We start from the raw sequence: 23,429 nt of genomic DNA on the forward strand, positions 1-23,429 counted from the left end.
AAGGATAGATAATCGATGCGCTTACAGCAGCCTGTCATTGCATAACAACAGAAGAGGTGTCTGTAGCTATCGAAGCTGCACATCCCGCATCGCAAAACATACTAACACCACACACTCAAAAATATATCGTATCAAAACATCACTAAGGCTCGGAGCGCTTATGACATCGATCTTCCAAAACAGACAAGCTCACGCTGGCAATAAACAGTTGGCATGGAGGATACCAGGGTACAGAGCGAAACGAGCTGACCCGATACTCGGCCAGCGCGTCTCTTCCCCGGGACCCTGATAAATGTACCTCGGAATCGGACCAATATGATCCACTCACGAGTCACTACACTCAAACGATATATTACAACGCGCCAGATTAGAGGCACATGTGCACTTCCTCTTCCCAACCCTCTAAGCTACTTCAGTAAATATTTTCATCATCACCTTTCATTTTCGTTTTAAACAGAGTCCGGGAGAGACGGCACGGATCGAAGCATTTCTTTTTTTTTTTTTTTTTTTTTTTACACAAGCAAGCACAGCGCGAAGGCTACGAAATTCGAACGACCCAGCCGCGGTGGTGCAATGGTTAGAGCGCTCGACTGTTCTGCCCGAGGACGCGGGATCGAATTCCGGACGCGGCGGCCGGTTTCCGGTGGAGGCCAAAAGCTAGGTGCCCGCGTGCTGTGCGATGTCAGTGCACGTTACACAACTCCAGGTGACTTAAATTTCCGCCTCCCCTTCAACTATGGTCATAGCCTGAGTCATGTTGTAACATTAAACCACATAAAATCATACCAAACAAATCAATCGCTGAACGGAGTAATTTACTGAAGCCGAAGCTGGGTTTTGTTATGTCTCGTTGTAAGCCCACAGATATCAGCTGTGATGTAGGGGTAATCTGAAATAAGACGCTAATAACGGATTACAGATAATTTGGGAGCTGTAACTCATTAGCATTCCCTAATGCGGTGTTCCCAATTCGTGCTCTTGAGTATACAGTTTGACGTCGTCCTGGTATCCGTAATTCTCCCCGCTTGACTAAAGTTACAACGCGACTGTCAAGCACAGACGCTATCCAGGGTTCGATAGGGTTCGCAACAGAAATCTTCTCCGACTTGTTAGTTTCTCTTAAGTACATCGAGTTAATGTTAATTTATTACGGCAATCGATATTTCAACGGAGATATTTGATGTTTGAGTTTTGTTTTATCGCCCGCTCATTTCGTTCGCGCAGCAGACGTTTAGCTTTCCCTTACCGAAGGCAGCAGCCATTTTTGATAAACTGCCTTTGGAATGGCCTTCGCGCCCATACACTCCAGTCATGGACATGCATGTTACCGACGAACAGCAGCTCGGTCTGTAATTCAAGGAACATAACTTATCGCGGCCAGGCATGAAGTGTAGCTGATGCCTCAGCGAATATTGTCAAAGAACCGTAAAGCCCCGCAGTTGTTCCCTCCGCCCCAATGAAGCATCGAGCAATTCGAAACGAGCGAGGCGGCAAAATACACTTTATATTGCAATCGATAAATAGTCCATATGTCGAGAAGCGTTCTCCGCTGACTCCTCCAAACCGCTAACGACGAGGAGAAATTGATACCGAAACCGTTTGACGGGGTTCTCGGAAGTAGACTTTTTGATGGCCAAGCTGATGCATTTAGAGGCCTGAAACGCTTACAAATAAAAAATAATAATCGTTTGAGACAGAATATCTGCGCAGTTCGCTCTTCAATTTTGCTCCCTCTTTCCAACTAATTTATGTACGTATTTCGTTAATGGCGATATTCTTTAGCAGTTAGTGCATATATATATACATATATATATATATATATATATATATATATATATATATTGTCAGCGTTTGCGAATATAGCTTGCCTGTTGGTTAGTTGGTTGGTTGGTTGGTTCATAGGAAGGGAAAGGCGCGGTATCTGTCACACTTGCTCTGTGGACACCTGAACCGCGCCGTAAGGGAAGGGATGAAGGTGGGGGTGAAAGTGAATAGAGAGAAAGGGGGGCCGTAGTGGAGGGCTACGCAGTAATTTCGACCACCTGAGGATCTTTAACGTGCGCTGACATCGCACAGCACACGGACGCCTCTTCGTTTCGCCTCCATCGAAACGCAGCCGCCGAGGCCGGGATTCGATCCCGGGAACTCCGGCACAGTAGTCGGGCGTCTTACCACTGCACCACCCCGGCGGGGGCTTGCCTGTCCCCTCCATATGTTTTTTTTTTTGCAGCACGGAGCAGGCGTTCCAAGGTGTACAATAACACTTTTCTTTCGAATGTTGATTAAAATATATCCCAAACGATGAAACCAATCCAGGTGGGAAGACGCAATGAAGTACAGAACGCGGGAAAGGTCATAATGTATTTAGCGCATACCTGCTTGAAGGGCGCAGAAGGTAAATGGCAGACGTTCGTGCATCCTGAACTGCGGTAGCACCGTCGAAAACTTTAGCGACTTAACCACAGGCTGTATACATGCACGCTGCACAAGCAGCGGATTCTCAATGGCCGACAAAGCAGGTTAAAAAGCTGTAACATTTTTAGTGCCATTTTACGGCTCGTCAGCATTATTACAATCGAATTTTCCGTTGTCTGAATAAAATAACGCCTGACCGCCTCGCTGTCTCATATTTATATATTTTCTACCAGTCGGGTGTCTTTTTTTCGGCATCATAAGAATGACTTTGTGATACTGTATAGATGACGCACCTCTCGTCAATGAGCCTATGTGACGTCATAGTATCGCGCGCTATCACCTCGAGACAAATAAGAGCGAGTTTCTTTCAGACCAGTTGAGATAAGTACGAGGAGGTATTAGGCACATTAAAGTGAAGTGCGGTGAAAAATCTTTCAGTATCCTTCAACGGTCATAGTACGGCAACATTCTTCCCATCCGAGCTTCCAAACTGTCATGATTGCTGCCATGTTGTTTGGGGAGACGGGGCCAGTCAAGCTGCTATTGATGAAGCTTTTATCCTGTCACCCTCGCCACACCTTGTACATCCCCTGTACTTGTCGTGGGAAATAAACTGAAACTAAAACATACAGACTCAGCGGTCGCAGTGTTACGATAATTAGGCCTCGCTGGGTTCAGCATCCATCCAATGTCGGCAATTCCGCTCACTGAGAGCCAGAAATCTGTTTTTGTCTGAACTCCGGCGTTAATGATTGTTATATACAGCTGCTTAGAATTCAAACCGATTGATTGGTTGATTGATTGATTGGTTGATTGATTGATTGATTGATTGAAAGCAAGACTGACGCTAACGCAGAACGCGAGGGAGACGACGGTATGTCGGAATAAAATCGCGACCATCAGTGCTCTCACGTCCAGCTCCGCTTTTATTAAAGAAAAATACTTCCATTAAGCTCACCGTTATCGAAACGCAGTACCTCGCGTAAAAAAAGCAAAAGAGCCAGAAATGGCGCAGAGCCAGCATCCTTTCAGCGCCAGTGTTCCCGCTGCTGACAACGGGAAGATTGAAAAAGAAGAGCACAGCGGAAGCGGCTGGAGATCGCAAGATAGGCCCCGCATTTTTCAGACACTGCAGAAACAAAGGCCTCAGTAACAAATTCGTGCGCGATGCAATCAGCAATGCGGCGGCGAGTAAGCATGCGTCTTTCCGCGAACCATAGCTGAGTGCAATGCTTTCACGCGTTTATTTCGTTATAACAGCGAGATATACGAATTTTCGCCTATGTTCCCATCCTGTGCTGTTTTTCGCGCGAACTTCTATCCTGCTCATTGCAAGTGTGCGCTTCCAAAATGAAGTAAAACATCATCGTACTGTAACCGAAGCACGACATTCGAAGCTTTGCGCATGCCCGCCTGCCTCAAAGCGCACGTGGACAGCTTCCTTGCCCATTTTGCTTTCCACTGCTGACTTCGAGCAAGCGGAAGGAAAAATATTAGTTAATAGAAGTAGAGGAAAAGGAATGAAAAGATAGTGCGCATAGCGAAAGTGGGAGTGAAAGGATATGAACACACCGAGAGGAGGGAAATGAGGAGGAGGAGAAGGAGGAGGAAGTTTGGAGGAGTTTGGAGGTTATTTGGCAGTTGCGACGACACCCCCTTCCCTTGCATCGCATACCCGCTTCTTCCAACATTGGTTTCTTCGTCATCCAGCTTGTGTACAGCAGAGCTGCACAACACATGCAAGTGAACGTCAGCTCGCGCTGCTGCCTCCCAAGCTTAGCCAAACCAAGTCAAGCTCAGCCAAGCCGTGGAACTTGAGCGGCTCGCAGAAGACAGGACGTAGATAAAACAAAGAAAAGAAACCAGAGAAAAAGGCGGGTGCAGCAATGAAAGAAAGAGTTACAAAAGGTTGAAGGGGGGGGGGGGGGGGGGGGGGGGGGCATAGAAGGCCGCAGAATGGTGGACGCTTTCTTTCTTGCCTCCCTAGTGTGTGTCGACCACGAGCTTATTTATCAAGCTGGCGAGGAAAGCACGCCAAACGTGAATGATGAAGTGAATGAAGCAGAGCCGACAGAATAAAAAGAAAGGCGCGAGAGAACGAAGGGAGGAAAGAGAGATAGGAGAGAGAAAAGTGCTCTTTGGCGCATATGTGTGTATGCATGGGCGCGGCTATTTATATATCGGTCCGCGGAAAGAGATGGCTGTTCGCGAAATTCAATCTGACAACCATGCGCTCGCGCTAGCTGGCGCGCGCTTGTGTATATGCTAATGCGCAGCCTCTGGCACGTGTCTGCGTTCTCTTCTTTTTTCTCACATTTTTTTTTATTAAGGCAACGTCGACGGCTAACAGGTCGCTCCCAGTCTGACTCGCTGAACGGGCACACACCTGCGAACATGCAAATGACGGCGCCCCGGACGCACTGTCGACCGGAGCAAACAGATTGCCGGCCCCTCTGTATAATGCCTGCATGCGCGGGCAAGCGGCTGGTAATATAGTGCGGATGCCTGGGAGTAAGAACAGGAAAAAAAAATTACGTCGCCACTCTTTTTCGAACGCTTTTTTCCTTTTATCGTTCTTTTTTTAATCTATGCGAACCCTTCTACTTCGAGGGTAGAGAAAAGTGCAAAGCCCTTTGAAGAACGTGACAGGAAGGAGCAATATAGTCCGGAGTCGGAAATTAACAAAGATTTTAAGTTAAAACAGGACGAGGAGTAAATCTTGCTGACCGCTATGCGTTTGTTTATACGCTTAACAATAACACAGTGTAAGAACTCAACTGTAAGAGCGACTGTACTTTTGAAGCCAGATGCGAAGAAAACAAGCAACTTGTTTTCTGGCATCGGTTGTCTGTAAAAAAACAGATGATAAGCGCGGCCAGGCATTCAACACAGCGCATGTGGTTCCCGATCAAGGACCGAACTGTATGAGCACTTGTTTTCTTCACTCACGCGGCAATGAGTGTACTTTTTGTTCGAGAACGCGTCCGTTGTCGTTTTCTTTTCTTTTTCGTTTCTTCGTTCTTATCGAGAGTGCCGACGACTCCTTGGCGCCCAAGGGATATTTGTGGAGCTGTCAAAGAAATGTTGAAACCACCGATATCCGCCATGTTTTTCATCACTCCCGCTTCCTCCTCTCTTTCCCCACCTCTCTCTCTTCTCTCTTCACATTACCCGAAGTTAGTACACACGCGCGCACTTTGTGAGGCCGCGCGCTCCCGCTGAAAGGCGAAAGCCAGGCACGCTTCACGCTTCTAGAAAACACTCTAAAGGCCAACTCCAGTCATCCCCCCCCCCCCCCCCCCCCTTGCCTTAAACTTTTTTTTTCTGTTGAGTTGCTTTTTCGAAGCCGACGTGGGCTCACAACGTTCGGTCGAGCAGCGACAACGGGAAAAAGCAGTTAAAAAACGGTTATTTTGGAGCCTAAGTTCGGTTATTTGCTATTTATTTTCTTTTTCGAAGTCGTTAACAGTTTAATCCATGCGTTATAGCCGGCCTTTATAGCACAGCATCACGACGACAGTGCACGACCAGTGGCAACGCATCTGTCTGCGACAAAATATAGAGATGAAACAGGATGAAAACGACAAATGCATTGCGCGAAATTTGTATCAATTCGAAATTTGTATTGCGGTTCAGGTGTCCATAGAAACAAGGGTGACAGATACTGCGCCTTTCCCTTCCTGTGAACCAATTATTATTAGGTCTCACTTTCCGGGCAGGATTCGGACCCCCTACGCCAGCGTCTGCTTACCTTCAGAGATATCCTTACGTACTAGCGAGACAGCCGGCGTGTTTACGCACCGCCAGTTCTCTCTCTAACCTTAACCTAGGCCTCTCACTGGCGCCGACTCCAGACACGTGCTGCTTCCTACCCTATTCTCCTTCGTACCTGCTACCCCGATCTGTTCCTGTTCTCCTGTAAGCTCTGCAGGAAACCGGGATACTTTTTTCACGTCCTACTCATGTACCCTGCCTTCTCACATCCTCCATCCTCAACCCCAGCGGAGGAATACTTGGAGACTCTCCTGGTCAGCTCCACTGCTACAAGCGCTTGGCCATCACCAACGTCCTGGATTAAATAGCCCTCCAAGGGCTGTCCTTTGCTCTGTAAGGGCGGTCCCCTAAGAGCTGCCTCGTGCCATGTAAAGGAGGAGGGTTGGCCCCCTCTACGTTTTTAGCAGTAAATGTTTTCGCCACCACCACGAGTAGTCGGACATCTTAACCACTGCATAACCGCGGCAGGGCTTACGCATTTCTCCGGTGCAGATTCTGCAGTGATCTCGGAAAATTTTACTGGTATCCTGCATAAAGCAGGCTATCAGTAACGTTTGTGCCAATATTCGGGCCCAGGACTCGGAAACTAACGGAAAGTTCGAGACCTATCCCGTGCTGCGCCTGAAATTCTCCAGTGCAGGAATGCATCCCTGCGGTGCTTTGTTTCATCCCACGCTTACACACCGGGCACAATATATAAATAAAACAAAATTTCTTCATTTTGTTACGCCAGTAGTAAGCTCTTATGCGGCATTAACGGGAGCCTGGCGTCTACTTCGTGTGTCCTCTTTTGTTCTAGACGTCTCGGCGCGAGCATTTGTATTTATTTAAATCATCCTTTCTCCGGTGGTGTTGCACGCCCTAGGCGAGATGGGCGAGGAATGTTAGGGACAAGGATGCCAGCGTTGGCACATGGACAAAATTTTAATGCACGCAACGTGGCAACCGAACCCGCAAGAAACCACCCCCCGCGAGGGGAACAGAGAAAGCGCTCGAGTGTATTGCAAGAGCACATGGTAGAAGAGGCCTCAAACGCTAACTATAGAACGTTGCAGAAAACACGCAAGAGCTCACAGCATTCATGCGTCGCTGTTCTGATGTAAAGCCGACAGAGCCATTTTCCATCCGTGTGACGTTTTCTCAGCCCCGGGTCAGAACAGCCCCTGAGCACGGGCAAGAGCGTCGCCGTCTTTGTGCTATTCGATCCCGCCCTCGGCGTTTCAGCGCACGCTCTTCGGTAGTCGTTGTGGGAGCTGCCCTCTACACCTGGCGCCTAGCCATGCAAGTGTCCTTCAGGACCCCTACTGTGGGAAATAAAGTTTTACCAAACCAAACCAATCTGCTCTTGCCTAATTCACTTACGTTGAATTTAAACCAAGCTCAACTGTTCTTTTTTGTCATTTGTTTCTTTTCTGGTGACTGTTTTTTGTCTTGAATTTTGAAACGTTTTGAAAACGTCTATCGTAATCTATGGTGTGCTATGTCATGTTGTATTTATGTTATAGGATCTTACCTTCCAACTTAAGAGTGCAATGCGCTAGCACTAGAAAGCATACGTTGCTGCTCTAGCTTTCTTTCGCTGCAGCCTGACATGCTCGTTATCGTTTTTTGTTGAAAGACGTAGCAGTAAGAAAAACAAAGATACGTTCAGCTAAGAGTTTTTACACACTATGGTAAAATGACAACGAAGTATTATTTATGCCCCTGCCATATTTAACGAACTAAGCGAGAACCTTGTGAATATTCAAAAAAGAAGAAAGAACGATGACAAAACGCATTAGAAAATGGTGCTTGGCAACAATGCAGGAATAAAACTGTGTACGCATGGATGACCTGTATTTATTGCACATGTTTGGATGTATTAAGTGATTGCTATTACTTGGCTTTTCGGACCCCATTTTTTGCCAGTTAGGATGGGATGCAGCTATTTTATGTGTTTTTATTTTATTTATTTGTTTTAATGCAGAAATGAACTGCCCTTATTGTACATCTTTGGATCTATGAAGTGATTATCATTACTGGAGACCCCGCCGGGGTGGCGCAGTGGTTACGGCGCTCGACTACTGTTCCCAAGGACGCGGGATCGAATCCCGGCCTCGGCGGCAGCTTTTCGGTGGAGGCGAAAAGCAAGGCGCCCGTGTGCTGTGCGATGTCAGTGCACGTTAAAGAACCCCAGGTGGTCGAAATTTCCGGAGTCCTCCACTACGGCGTCTCTCATAGCCTGAGTCGCTTTGGGACGTTAAACCCCACAAACCAACCAACCATTACTGGACTTTTCGCATCCCTTTTCTGTCTTGCAATGTAGAATGGGATGCGGTTCTGATGTTTGCTTTGTAAATTTATGCATTTGAATATAAAGATGTATTCACTGGCTTCCAGGTCAGCCAACAAGCGCTATGTGCGTGATCAGCGGATTTTGTATGAAAAGAAACTGGCGAATAATTTGTATTGTATTGTATTGTTCCATGCATTTTACATTTTTAGCGCTTATCGAAGGCTTTCGTTCCCACCTATTCCTGCAACTATGGAAATCAACAAACCTGGTTATGTCTAGTGGTGTTATGACGTCACACACATCGGTGACCAACCAGCGCAGGGCAGCTTCCCTTGCCAGACCACCTGTCAAAGGGAGATTTCCTTTGCCCCACCTTGTCACCGACCAGTCGTGACAGGTAGTATATCTGATTTATATGTAACTCGATTTAAATCAATTTCAAGAAATTGGTTCAACTGGTTCTGGCAGACGGTTACATAACGCCACTTTTTGAAGGACCCTGGTCCTTTGTCTCAACAAGGCTTCTAATGCCTTTTTTTTTAATAATTAAAGTCAGCGACGTGTTAACTGGCACGGGTAGCCCTGCGGTCATCGCATTCCTCTACAGAGCTCTATCTGGCTAGGCGGAGCCTGCCGCATATATCATTGTATTATGTCATGAGCACGACAGCACCGTATACATCTGTCTTTCCAAAAATTCCGCGTATGCTTGGTCGCGGTTTGTCTGACCGATGTGAACCCATTTATTGTGGCCGCCTGAAGCTATGTGCTTTTCTGTGGTAGAAACGTTCTGAACCGTCCTAAAAGGTTTGGTAGGTTTCTGGAGTTTAAAGCTCCAAAACGACTCAGGCTATGAGAGACGCCGTAGTGGAGGGCTCCGGAAATTTTGACCACCTGAGGTTTTTTTAAGCTCTAGGGCACTGCAGTTCGATCCTGGCCGCGGTGGGCGCTTTTTCCTGGAAGCGAAGCGCTAGAAGAGCCCATGTGCTGGACGAGTTAAATCCATGTGAAAGAAGCCCAAGTTGTTAGGCGCTAATCCGACCCTCCACTATGGCGCCCTGCATAGGCAATGCCCATTTGGAACGTTCAACTCCCTATATATCGTACGATACACTGTACAAAACGCCACGAACGCGACCAAATAAAGCACCTGCGAAGAGGTATATGCTAAGAACGTTGGGTACACCGTACAGGTCTAAGTGGGATTCTACCACGCGCCTTTTAGGTATCGGGCATCACGCGCTGATACCGTTTGCGTTGATACGAGCCGACGGCGCTGCTTTAAATACCATCCGAGAAGAAAGAAGGAAAGAGAGAGAGAAAAAAAAAGAAGAAAAGAAAAAAGGAATGGAGAGAAAAAAAAAAGAAAAAGGAGAAAAGTAAGAAAAGAAATAAGAGAGAGAGAGAGAGAGCTGCTCAACTGGCTCAAACTGGGCCACTGTCAATGTCACGTACGCATGAAAGGGAGTCGGTAGAAATAAATGCGAAGTGAAAAAGCAAAAGTCGAAAAAATAAGTTCTTCCATCAAGTCCGCCCAAGCGATTGCTGCAGCAATAGGTAATCCTAATAGATCTCCCCACCCTCTACTTCTGGTCTGAAGCAGAAATATGAAGTATGACTGAGAGTCGGGAAAATCGATTTTTTTAATAAGAACAAAAGCTGCCAAGATTTATCCCCAGTGTCCCCTTAACATGAAGCTGCGTTCATTGCGAGCGGCGATGAGTTGTGCTGACCGGGTGCGGGCGACCGCATTTTCGAGCGGGTCGGCCGGGTTCCTTGGCGTCGCGTGCGCGGCCGAGGCTTGTTTATTGACTCACTTCATCCAGGCACGACTCGTTCCTTTCAAGTGGCCGGCGCTATTTCGATCCGGAGAAGCCCGTGGGCCGCGCTGGGGGTGCGCCTGCCCGCATACGCCACCGGTTGCTGCCAGCCCAGCTGTGGCACTCCGGCTGGCACGCAAAGCTCGTATGCAAGGTACAGAGTTCTGTACTACTGCAAATCGCGGAGAGCGAAAGAGAAGTTTACAGGGTTTCTCTCACATATTTTCGCGTGAGAAAGGATTCGCGTTGTCTTTGGAAAATAGGAATTGGGAGTCCCGTGTAACATCTTATAGCCAGAGCTGTTAATGTTAGGTTTGCCGTTTGTGTGGCGGTAGTATGGGCGGCGTGTTTCGTTCTTTAAAATTTGATTTCAGCCGGGAATAGTCAGTACAGATCATACGTAAAGTGAACTATATTGAATCTATAATGAATCGGAATTTTAATCGGTCGTGACAGGGAGTAGACAAAGTGCAGACGCCAGAATCGCTATGAGAAAACGGGATCCCCGGAAAGTAATGTTGGATTGACAATGATTAGGAGCCGTAGCCGCCGCAATGAGTCATCAGCGGACTTCCTATTTCAGCTGAGCTCCCGGCGCGTTTCACTAGTTGATATTCAGTTTTCCGCTGAAAAAAAAAAAAAAAAAGAAAAAACAAGGGGGGGGATTACAGCGCTTTCGGGCTTCAGAAAATGAGCTTTTCGTCTTCTTCTTTTTTTTTTTTTTTTTGTTCTACTCAAAAACTGATATGACATTGTCCTGCCCATGGCTTCGAGCTCCAGACTGTCACCCAACAGGATTAATTAAAGAGTTACTCAGTGAGCCTTACTTAATTAGTTTGCATTTAGAAGAGATTTTGCAGCAAATTGCTTCCAGCGCAGCTCGCAGCTGGTTCCGAAAAATATTTTCTTTCTATTTCGGACCCTCTCGTTTAGGAATTTTTTAAAGTGTTTACTGAAACCCCCTTTATAACCTTACCTAAACTTAATAACTAGCCTTAACTGAATTTTGTTGCCTTTTATCCGAGTTGGACTGTCTCGTTTGGACGGCTGCAATGCCTGTTCCTTATCTCGAAATGTCCGTCGACTATATTGTCCGGATTATATAGACAGCACTTCGCAGTCTCCATCATTACGAATGCTGGCCAGAGACCAGATACTTATTTCTGAAGGCTACTGAAGGGGTCATTTCTCGCAAGTAAGAAGTGGCCGCACGCGTTCAGTTGCAGAACCATTCCTTTCCGTTTTGCCCTATGTTCGTTTGTGTGGATTTCGTTGATTCGTTACAACAGTGACCAAAGCACCGGGAGATGCAGCTCATTTACTTTTCTTAACGGGCCTTACAGATAATACAAAACGGCGGCAGACCTGGCCACCTTTTGTTGTTGTTGTAATGTAACTTCAAATGGCTCGACAACCAACGAAGGTGCGCTCAAAAATGCAATCTCTGTTGACACTCCAGCGTCGAAAGCGCATGCGCCAACCTTGATCCTCGAGCCGCGTGGAGGTGTGCTGACCACAGCAGGAGGGAGGGCAGGACCATGGCTGCGAAGAGCCGGCGCTTTCGAAAGTGCTTCCTTTGGAAATATAGAATATCCGACGTGCAGAGGGGCGCACACGAAATTTCTCGTCTTCCCGTTCGACGCGTCCGCTCGCAACAACATCCATCACAGCAGAGACAGGTCCGGTGAGGCCTCTTTCAATCTTTTTGACCCCTGTTTGCGGGAGGTCTTCGATAGAGGTCGCCCTCGCTATAGCCATTCTCCGTTCTGGCGGCTCAGCTCTGCCCCGGCGGTAATCCCCGGCACGCTGGCATAGTCACGGTCAGAGCCGCGACTGCTCTGCTTTCTACCCCCCCCCCCCTCCCCCATCCACCACCCCCTCCTGTCGCTCTATATTTCTATCTCATAACTTTCTCCTCACAACGTAGGGGCATTCGGCCAAGCGCTCTCTATAGATAATCGAGCATCAAAAATGAACTGTATATCTCGGTCCTTTTAACAAAATGCCACCGACGTTAAGGAATATTTTTCTATCGTTAAAATATAGAACTCAGATTAAGAGCTTGAATGTCTCTGTAAATTTTGTGTGGCTACAGATGCTAGATTTTTATTTAAAGAAGTACGGAAAATCGACGAAATGCAGAAAATAAAAGGCAGTCAGCCTGCGACCATCTGCATCATTTCTGCAAGCCACAAGTCTGAATTACCGCGGGAAGGGGGTTGGGGGGATATTTAAAATATATAGCATCAACTTTCTCAGCAAACCAACCGTATGTTTACTGACGCACAAGCGTCAGAACAATCACAAAAATGAGTCTTTTCGCAGTTTTCGTATGTCCCATCTGACCTCAAACCTCCTTGCGACGGCACAGCCCCTTTTCGGCGGTGGAAACAGAAAATTAAAGCTTTTTACCGGGCTTAGGCATTTACCATCATTGTGAAATATTTGCTTGCTTATATCGTATGCATCATTTCAACGATGTCACAATTTCCGCTTTATAATTCCCCGCTTGGTAATTTCAAGTTCTGCGGCGATGAAGGTTGCATGGCAATGAAGGGAACTAAGATCAACCACCCCAGCGCTGACTAGCAATTGAAATATTATTCAAGTCGTAGAAAGTTCAGTTGTTAGTCAGCGATGTTGCGGCGCGTTCGCTTGTTGGCCTTGCTGTCCTATAAATAGCTCCGCTGCGCATGAAACCCTGTTAACATGAACTCGACAGCGGGGGTCGAGTTGAGTTGAGTGGACTCGACCCGACTGGGTTTACATGAACCCGACCCGACGAGCGGCGGCGGTTACGGTGGCGCCTCGCGTCGAGGCGAAGAACTGGCAGACGGCACCCGATTCTGGTTTTCCCACATGCATATCTAGCGTTTTACGTAATGTCACTGTGCCCCGACTCAACTCGATTGCGCTTGCATGCTTTCTGCACAGGAGCGAGCCCACTTAACCTTAACCCACCGCCTGCGCCGGAGTGGTCTCGACTCCACCCTTCGACTTCTCGACCCGACAGTGCTTACATGAGCTCTGTGACCGGTTTTCACCCGATAACTCAACTCAACCCGCTCCTGTCGGGTCCACGTAAACGCCGCTTTGATAAGTAGAATAAGAGGAGGTGAAGCGCAGCTTACAGTGTCGCACGAGGCTGGATTCCGGTGCTTGGACGGAGGGACGCCGCTCGACTGAGGACCCTGTGCAGGAGAGAAGGAAATCACGCGGTCAGAGTGTTTGTCTCTGCAGGTCAACGTTCTAGAATCCCGAGTTTGAGAACATTAGATGATTATAAGTAAAGAGCACATACAAGTACACACGAGCAGCCTGCAGATACTAACACGAGAGACAGGCCGCAAAGCGTTTTCTGTGGTATGCCTCTTTCTGCATCTTGTCTGTCGGTGTTATATATTCTTCATGGCCGTGCTAATGATTAGATTACAGTTTAATACTATACAACTTAAGCTGTCATCGAGGGAGAGATAGATAGATAGATAGATAGATAGATAGATAGATAGATAGATAGATAGATAGATAGATAGATAGATAGATAGATAGATAGATAGATAGATAGATAGATAGATAGATAGATAGATAGATAGATAGATAGATAGATAGATAGATAGATAGATAGATAGATAGATAGATAGATAGACAGACAGACAGACAGACAGACAGACAGACAGACAGACAGACAGACAGACAGATATATAGATAGATAGATAGATAGATAGATAGATAGATAGATAGATAGATAGATAGATAGATAGATAGATAGATAGATAGATAGATAGATAGATAGATAGATAGATAGATAGATAGATAGATAGATAGATAGATAGATAGATAGATAGATAGATAGATAGATAGATAGATAGATAGATAGATAGATAGATAGATAGATAGATAGATAGATAGATAGATAGATAGATAGATAGATAGATAGATAGATAGATAGATAGATAGATAGATAGATAGATAGATAGATAGATAGATAGATAGATAGATAGATAGATAGATAGATAGATAGATAGATAGATAGATAGATAGATAGATAGATAGATAGATAGATAGATAGATAGATAGATAGATAGATAGATAGATAGATAGATAGATAGATAGATAGATAGATAGATAGATAGATAGATAGATAGATAGATAGATAGATAGATGGATTTATTGAGGAAAGGCAGAAAGGTTGGCCGGAATGATTAAAGGGAGAAACACCACTTCCTGTCGCAGGAAATTCCCTTATTGGTTGATAAAGTTGTGACGTCATCAGAGTAATCTGACATCAAAAACCAGTCACATGATGGCACCAAACTTGAAAATGGGCCAAGCTGCCCCAATAAGGGGGCCAGCCACAAAACTTAGGCGGTCGGCCCACCCTCCAAGAAAGCTGGCCCGCCCGATGGACGGAGGGAAAAACTTTATTGTTCGACGGATACAGGGAAGTGACCTACAGATTACCTCCCACCTAGACAACGGCCGTTAGGCCTTAAGCTTCGGTGGCGTCTTCCCCAAAATTTCACAGTTGACCCACAATGGATCAAGAGCCTCAAAAATTAAAAGGACAAAAAAAATTTTTGCAGTTGACCTAGCTTTAAAAAGTTAGCCCACCACAAAACTTTCAAATCTCATCCATCAGCTGGCTTGGAACATCTCAGAATTTGGCGACTATGGCGGATTAGCGGATGGATTAATGTGGATGTAATTGTCGATTAGGAATATGCACCCGGTTATCGAACGCAGGTGAATGAGGTAGATTTAGGGACTGATTAATACTAATTCTTCAAGTTAATCCAATGGAATAACCTAGAAAGTTCAAGAAAGAGGTGAATTCCTTCTTTAGGAAGTGCGTAAGAACGCCGCCAAGTTTTTTTTTTTTTTTTTTTTTTTTGCACGCGATAAACTAGGACATGTTGGTGTACATAGTGGATGGGGAAGCATATCTAGAAGAATGAGTAGCATAACCGGCGGCATCTGTCGTTGTGGCAAACGTTGTAAGCTCATGTTCGTGCGCACTTCATGTCGTATTCGCTTCAAACCGACCATAAAAACAAAATTGAAAACGCAATGCTCTCGACCCCGGAAAGCGTAGGCTGTGACTCAGAGCTTGCGCCTGCGTGCTATACTGGTCAGCTAGCACTCTATATAAGCGCTTATTTTTACCCATAAAGCTCTCTCCCTGGCTGAGCCAGAAATCACCGGACCGGATGCCATTTGCTGACGGGCACAGCTGTCGTCTCACCATGCGAGAGGAGCTCACGTGCCTTCCCGTCCGAGCGCATCTTGTTGGGGAGGCGAAGAAGGGTGCGCGCGCCAAAGCACCGGCGCTAAGTTTAGGGTCCTCCGACACGGAGCTCCGGCACGCGTCATCCGTCAACGAGGGTCCGACCAGGGAGACCATCCGCGCCGACATTATATCCTCTCTGCTCGAGCGGCGAGAGGCTGATGCTCGGCGCACAGGGCTGTGTGCCCCGGTAGTTGTGGCGGCCCGACCGGAAGAGGTGACAGCTTCGGAACGCAGGGCGCGCGCCCCGTCAGGAGAAAGGCGCTTTATTTGGGAGCGGTTTTGTGTGAGCGCGGCCATTCAGGTGCGAAGACGGGGAGGCGACGTGCGCGTGCTCGTTTCTGGCGAGGCCGCCTTTGGCGTTTCCGGAACACATAGCCTCGGCACTCGACAACGACGTTTAGGCAGGTTTTGAAAGACTATGAAGGAAGGCATAGTAACTTTAGATATGGTATGGTATGGTATGGTATGGTATGGTATGGTATGGTATGGTATTGGTTGACTGATTGATTTGTAGGGTTTAACGTCCCAAAGCAACTCAGGCTATGAGAGACGCCGTAGTGGAGGGCTCCGAAAATTTCGACCACTTGGGGTTCTGGTATGGTATGGTATGATATGGTATGGTATGGTATTGTATGGTATGGTATGGTATGGTATGGTATGGTATGGTGTATGGTATGGTGTATGGTATGGTGTATGGTATGGTATGGTATGGTATGGTATGGTATGGTATGGTATGGTATGGTATGGTATGGTATGGTATGGTATGGTATGGTATGGTATGGTATGGTATGGTATGGTCATGTGGTGCGGCATCAATGGCCATCGAGATTCTTTTGCCTCCGTTTAAATTCCAGGAGCAGCGGTTTGGGCTAAGTTACTGAAATAATGGGTGTGCGTTGCGCAAGGCGAACATGACTATATAGAATAGGAAGCAAGAAACTGCGTCCCTTGTCTTATTCGAAGCAGCGGAAAAACCGCTCTCTGCCCCACTCTATTTGAGACCTCGCTTTACAGACCTTTTCACCACGGGTTTGACAGCCGAACGCCATGTTCAACATTGCATTTATCAGAAGAAGACGCTCCTGTGAAGGAGAGGAAATATTGAGGTACAAGAGTTCCGCAAGAGGTCGCCATCAATACCGAAGCCACGTGCCTATACCCGCGAGTAAATGGGTACATATACCCAGGGAAGTTTCGACGACCTCTGCTCGAAGCTGAAAGAATAATAACCATGGAAGTGAGTTTCTCTGAATTTGGCCCTAATTAGTTTTTAACGTAGAATTTCTTTTTCTCCGAACGGAATCGAAGAACCCCAGGCGGAAAGCTGCGAGCAAGTAGCAAAACAGACCATGGGGTCTCTGTTCAATTTCGCTAACAGGGCCGACTCATTTCGATGGAATCAGGTTCGAAACATGTCGAAATGAAGGGGCAATACACTATAGGTAGCAGAAAACAATAACGCGCTTTGCGGAATGATTACACTGATGACAAGTTTATGAACACAAAAACAGAAACAATGGGAATGAGCAAGAGGGCGTTACCGAGATTGCAAAGTTGAGCGAAAATTGACCAAGACAAAGGAGTCATCAAAAGGCAATCTCGCTTATTACGGCTGCCGAAAATGTTTAAACTGTGCTCTCCTGAAGTCTTTTCCGCGTGCTTGTTAAACTGGGGTCTTTCCGGAAAGCGTTCACTGCATTCACGTTTTCAGCGAATTTAATGGCTTTTTTTTTTTCAATTACATATTCTGCGATCTTCATTATTAGTAGCAGAAAGGTTTATATACTTCGAAACCCTAATCGCATGCAGGTTCATCAAAATCAGCAGAATTACTTTTAGAGATACAAAAACTATTCAGTTTTGTATGTTAAACGAAAGTCATATGGCGGCTGTCAGTAACTGGCGATGATGTTGGTTGGTTTGTGGGGTTTAACGTCCCAAAGCAACTCAGGCTATGAGAGACGCCGTAGTGGAGGACTCCGGAAATTTCGACCACCTGGGGTTCTTTAACGTGCACTGACATCGCACAGCACACGGACGCCTTGCTTTTCGCCTCCATCGAAAAGCTGCCGCCGAGGTCGGGATTCGATCCCGCGTACTTGGGAACAGTAGTCGAGCGTCGTAACCACTGCGCCACCCCGGCGGGGTGGCGATGATGTAAGAAGCCAAGTGTTTTCTTATAATTAAATTCTTACGGTGATTGTTTCTTGCAGGCGCATGCACAATCGCGCTTTCGAATTCTAAGAGCAGCTCTTATAAAATTGCTAGAGGCCAGTTACAAATTCGTCATTACAACGTACTGTCTGCTATCTGTAATAGTTAACAGCTTCTAGAACATTAGGTAGCTTCCTTGCCTACTTTCATTTACCTATTTTCTGAAAAGTACAGTTCTCTTTATTATGTTATTATGCCATAAAAGGCATCTTTAAACGTAAGAAAATATATTTTTAATATAGTGGCAAACACCACTGAAACACCATGAACATTTGGTTCTCACAGATAGTAGTACCGCACACTTAATGTCATGCATTCAAGCGTAATAAAATATAAAAAAAGTGTATACGTCAAACTTATCAAACACAACACTTACACTGCCGTGGCAGGCATTGACACTCTCACGAGGATGAGACCTCATGAGGGAGTCCTCACCCTCATCCCATGAGGAATTCACTCATGACATGAGTGAGGAAGGATTGGCGCAGAAAACGTTTTCCAAGGGTAAGGGCGAGTAATATGTGGCGGGCGTAATACATATGAAGCACCGAATGCACTTTCGACTACGTCTTTCTGCCAGGCCGTGCGAACTCGGAAATATTCGCCACTTTGTTGTGACAAGGCCCGAATAAGCTAATAAATTTAGAAACATTTGGAGCAAAAATGTTGCCACATGAAGATGTGTTTTCGCCCTCTTGCACGAAAGAAGCCTTGAATGTCCTTACCGAAGTTTTTTTTTTTCTTTCAAGATAATTTACCTCTGAATAAACACTCTATTCCTGAAGCTAATATTTAAATTGTTAGCTAATTAGTATGTACTAATTAATTAGCTTTGAAGAACACCAATCCACCGCACAGTAAACCACATGACTCTCAACGGCACGTAAATATAGTTTTCTTCGGCCAGGACTGGTTAAAAACTGTGATCGATTTTAGCTATAGGATATCCAATATCCAATATATTTGGTTTGATTTATTGCGAAACAACAAAAGATTGTGGGGAGAAATGGGGAAAAAGATGGTCAATGGGAACTTAAGTGGTTTCAATGTTCGATTACGAAAGCTTCATCAGAGCTGAAAGAACATTGATAATAAATTATAAAAAAAACCGCCACCCTAAAGCTTACAAAGAGTTGTACAATTCGAGCGCAAAATGTAGAAAATGGGCAAAAAAAAAAAAGTGAAAGAGCATTACTACCCTTGGGGTACAAACTCGAAAATCGACTGCTTATCATGCTTTGATCTTGAAAGCCTGGTACAGGTCTAGTTGGACAGTCGGCTAAACCATTATATCGCTGTATGGTTAGCGTTGACTTTGAGTATATAATATAGTCACTGATTTGCGACAAGTTAATTAATAGGTAAATATGGTAAGTATAGTTAAGCATGCAAAATTTAATTAGTGAACCATGTGTCATATCGCTGAATGGCTACTGACGAGGGCATGCATAATGTTATCATCGTCATCATCATCGTCATCAGCCTGACTACACTCATTTGAGGCCAAATACCTCTCCCATATCCCACCTGTTAACCCTACCCTGTGCCACCTGCACTAATTTGATCCTCACAAAGTTCCTAACCTCATCTAACCTTCAGCAGCACCCTGCTACACTTGCCTTTCCTGTAATCCAGTCGGTCACCCTTAGAGACCACAGTTAATCTTGCCTTTACACTACATAATGTCGATGCAGATTTCTTCTTGATTTTTAATGTCATTAACCTGCATTTGTTCCCTTACCATTCAACACGCTTCCTGTCTTTTATAATTTTATAGTTAACAAAGCATCGACATTCATTAGCGCAATTAATTAGCATTATATATGCTATATGGTGCAGTATATCATTGGGCACCTATACTGAAGTGCGCGTTATAGCTACACCACTGCTTAGTCATTGTCTATCTATGAAAAACAGAGCTTACGCTCAGTAACCAGGTTTGAACACATCAATAGTTTTTACATCTTTTGAAGAAGTCGGAACCACGCGGAACTTCACCCCAGTGACGTCGTTTAAAAAAACTGCAAGAATATCAAAACACGCTCCAAATTTACGGCAGCGCTGGCGCACAGACACCACTCGACAGCTTCGTACGTTCCGCCTGAGGAAAAACTGAGCAGCGGGCGGCCACTTGATCGCGCGGGAGCGCGCTGTGTTTGCCTTTCCTCTCCTTTTTCCCCACCACCAGCGCCTTCTTGTACCTCCCGCTTGCAGTTCTTTTCCATCGGCGACGTGCTGCGAGGCTGTTAGCTTAAGCAAATTGCATTGCCTTGTTCTCGTTAAATTTCCGATCAGAAGAGGAGAAGGGTTGGTAGGGAGGGGAGGGCTCAACTGCTCAACCCCGGACTCAAACTGCATTGCCTGCGCCGTCGGTTTTTCGTTTTTCGCTATACGTATCTGGCACGTTATTCTTGTTCGACTTTTTCCTTTTGAACTGTTGCTACGGTTCGTGGGTGGGCTCTTCCGATGAGAAGTGCAAGAAAGGGAGAGAGATAAAGGAAAAAAGGATTTCTACGCTGCAGTTACATGCGACTCTTTTTCTATCCTTTATTTGCTGGTGACGAACCAGCAAAGCTTCTTCGAAGCAGGCTGGTGCGCCCTTTCTCCATCCGACCATCTCTCTCTCTCTCTCTCTCTCTCTCTCTCTATATATATATATATATATATATATATATATATATATATATATATATATATATATATATATATATATATATATATATATATATATATATATATACTTTCTTTTTCTCTCCCTCCCTTTGTGTATTTCAATGTGTATTCACACGCGGGAAACGCTCACATTGTCTCCCTTTATTTCTTTCTTAGCCTTCTTTATTGTGTGTTCGTCACATACGGGCAAACAGTGCTGATACAAAAAAAAAAAAATGAAGTTAAGGAGGATAAACAGTGCCACCGCTGTGAACGCAATTTGTACTTCTTTGCGGAAGCGCCCACTCCGAGGCAAGGCCGCCACTTGTAGGTAGTGCTATCGGGAATACTGGGCGCAGCCATCTTAGTTTGCCAGGACACAAACACTCTAGAAGATCACAGCGCAGATAACATAGACGGAAGGAACGGCGAAAAATTGGCGAACTGAACTTACTGAACATACAGATGATGTTTACTAAAATGTTTTTTTTTTTTTTTTTTTTTTCAGACAGGCAATTCAATCGCAATATAAGTCACGCAGTAAAGGGCATGAGGAGTAAAATGTGATGTGGAACAAGGGCTCCATCATGTCCTGTCGGGCCGAAAATACCCGGCAAACTTGTAACACGAACTCAGGGGACACGTAGAACCAGTTTCATTCTGCATTTTAGAAATATGTCTGCACCGATCGTATACTCTCCGTGAATATGCGACAGGTCAACCCGGCCATGACCACGCGAGGCGATAACCCTTACGGCACCCTTAATTTCGGAATCTTCCGCTCCTTACACAAAACAACGCCTGGTCTGAGGACAAAATCTATAGTGGTACTGGAATCACTTTCAACTCCTGACGAACACCTCAAGCATTGAAATGAGAAAAAGGAAATATGTTTGGTCTCCCCTTACGCATGCACATTATCGGACGCTTTGTAGGTACTATCACGCGAGCTCTGGAAGGTATATGAAGCGAACTAGACGAGCACTAGGGCGTGCACCCGCATGTCTGGTTTGACCAAGGGCTGCGAGCTTTCGCTACCACCCGAAAATTGAAGGTAGGAAACAGCCGTGTTTTGAAAAGGAGATTAGATTTTGCAGGGGCGTCTGTGTGATTCATAGGTAATTAGGCCACTAGGTATTCTCGAATTAATGCTTCGCGCTAGAATACACAAAATATAAGTAATCACACAGCGGTTGTTCTCGGACTAAATGTAAGAGATAGCGCATGCAACAACAAGAGAAAAACAAAATGCGCGTGATAACTTGTGCAGCAAAGCAACAACGGTGAATCCTAATGGAGGGTAAAAAGTAAACACAGAAAGGGCAATACCGTAAAATAGGCAGACGGTTATATTCGAGTGTTCACGCAGAGTTATGATTGCCGTCATCTTACTTTGGTCGAATGTCGCTTAAAATATAAACAAAAAAATTAGTTGTGGTTTAACTCTGGTTACTCCTTGTTGAATTGCGATCGCAATGGCGGCTTCTTCTTCTTCTTTAAACGTGGCCTCCGCCGGGACTACGCGACGACTCGAAACCTGGCGCAGTATTGTTATCGCAATAATAAAACTTAAATAAGCCGAGACGTAGTGGAACTTAGAAGTGCGATATGTTCAGAGCTGGCGTAGAGTACAGATGCCTGACGGACAACACAAATGCATCGGTGGCGACTGTGGGGCGATCTCACAGATTTTGGTGCCGTACACATTTCGCAGTTGCTTTATCATCACTTCGATGCGTCCACAGAAATTCCCTATGGCAACAACAAAACGAAAGTCTCCTGTTGGTCGTACAGTACAGGTCGATAATGAGGAACATATGCAGCCACCAAGCGCTACTCATCAAAAGCGGTGCATGCGTTTCACTGCGGGATCGCTCGGGACTTAAAATACTTACACGGTTTTCATGTGCAACGCTTCAAGTTAAGTTATTTCAAAGCGAGGATGAGTTGCGCCTGTTTACAGCCTTGTGAAGGTCGATTTTCGCGAAGCTCTACTTGCGGCATTGAAAACAGGAGACGTCGTTGCTTAGCGGCGTTATAACGACGCTGAAATGGCGTGTAAGTGGAGGCGGAATAAATATTTCGTGCGCCTTATCGCATTTCGACGCCCTTTGAGCATCGTAAGAGACCTGACAATGTTTTTGTTTCTTCTCATCTAATCTCTCTTCCTGCACTTAGTGAAACACGTTGCAGAAGCGTTCGATTCGTCTTCCGTTCGCAGGAAACTCGGAATAAAAATAAAAAGAAGCAAACTAATATAAACTTCCGTGCTACATCGATTGGCGCCGCAGTAAGGAAAAGGAAGAAAGCATCGAGCGGCGCTGTTCCGGAAAATCCGATGAACATGTCTCGTCGGTCGTACGCGACGAAGAATTCCGTGTGGCAAGAATCCGAGCAGCGCTCCCTCTACTGCGACGCGACACGTATGTGCAGCGCTAGGGTTTCTTCGAAATCGATTTAATTTTCACGCCCAGTGGCGTATACCGAAGCCGTCTTGGCGTGCACTGCACGTGAGGAAATCTTGTAATATATAACGTGCTCATTGATGTATATACGTCGCTTACATATATCGCGAATATATGTCGCGTGCATATATTTATAGGCTTATGAGTGTCCGTCTTCTCGTCGAGAAGTGCTACCCTTCTTCGTGAAATTAGGCCTATAAGTGTCCGTCTTCTCGCCGAGAAGTGCTACCCTTCGCGAAATTCCGCGGGATACCGTTAGACTGTGACGTCATCGCCTGATGACGTCATCGGCCATGACGATGTGACATCATCATGACGTCCCATTCAGCCACATATATTATTAGAACTGCCGTCGTGATGACATCATGTCCGGTCATGGCCAATGACTTCACGAGGCTATTCACGTATACGAAACTCCGCCGGACGTCCGATCCAAGAGCCCGCGCTGAGCCTCTCATTTTTCGCTTCCCCGAACACCGCATCACACCGCATACATATGAAGTCGTGGTAAAGCATGAATCAGCGGC

The 23,429-nt window shown here is 45.8% G+C and overlaps 2 protein-coding genes across 2 annotated transcripts in view; one reads left to right on the plus strand and one right to left on the minus strand.

Annotated features, from left to right (window-relative positions):
• LOC146182406 (metalloprotease TIKI1-like) overlaps window positions 1–23,429 on the minus strand; it is a 116,273-nt gene that overhangs the window by 72,967 nt on the left and 19,877 nt on the right. The window contains exon 2 of the mRNA XM_084577498.1: window positions 13,416–13,475. Within this exon, the coding sequence (XP_084433624.1) occupies window positions 13,416–13,475 (60 nt within the window). The remainder of the gene's footprint in view (window positions 1–13,415; window positions 13,476–23,429) is intronic.
• Window positions 1–23,429, plus strand: part of LOC146182407 (uncharacterized) — a 119,683-nt gene that overhangs the window by 22,334 nt on the left and 73,920 nt on the right. The gene's annotated exons all lie outside the window — the stretch shown is intronic.

The sequence above is a fragment of the Amblyomma maculatum genome, chromosome 8 (genome assembly GCF_055883805.1).
Source record: "Amblyomma maculatum isolate TAMU_Amacu chromosome 8, ASM5588380v1, whole genome shotgun sequence".
Lineage (NCBI taxonomy): Eukaryota > Metazoa > Arthropoda > Arachnida > Ixodida > Ixodidae > Amblyomma > Amblyomma maculatum.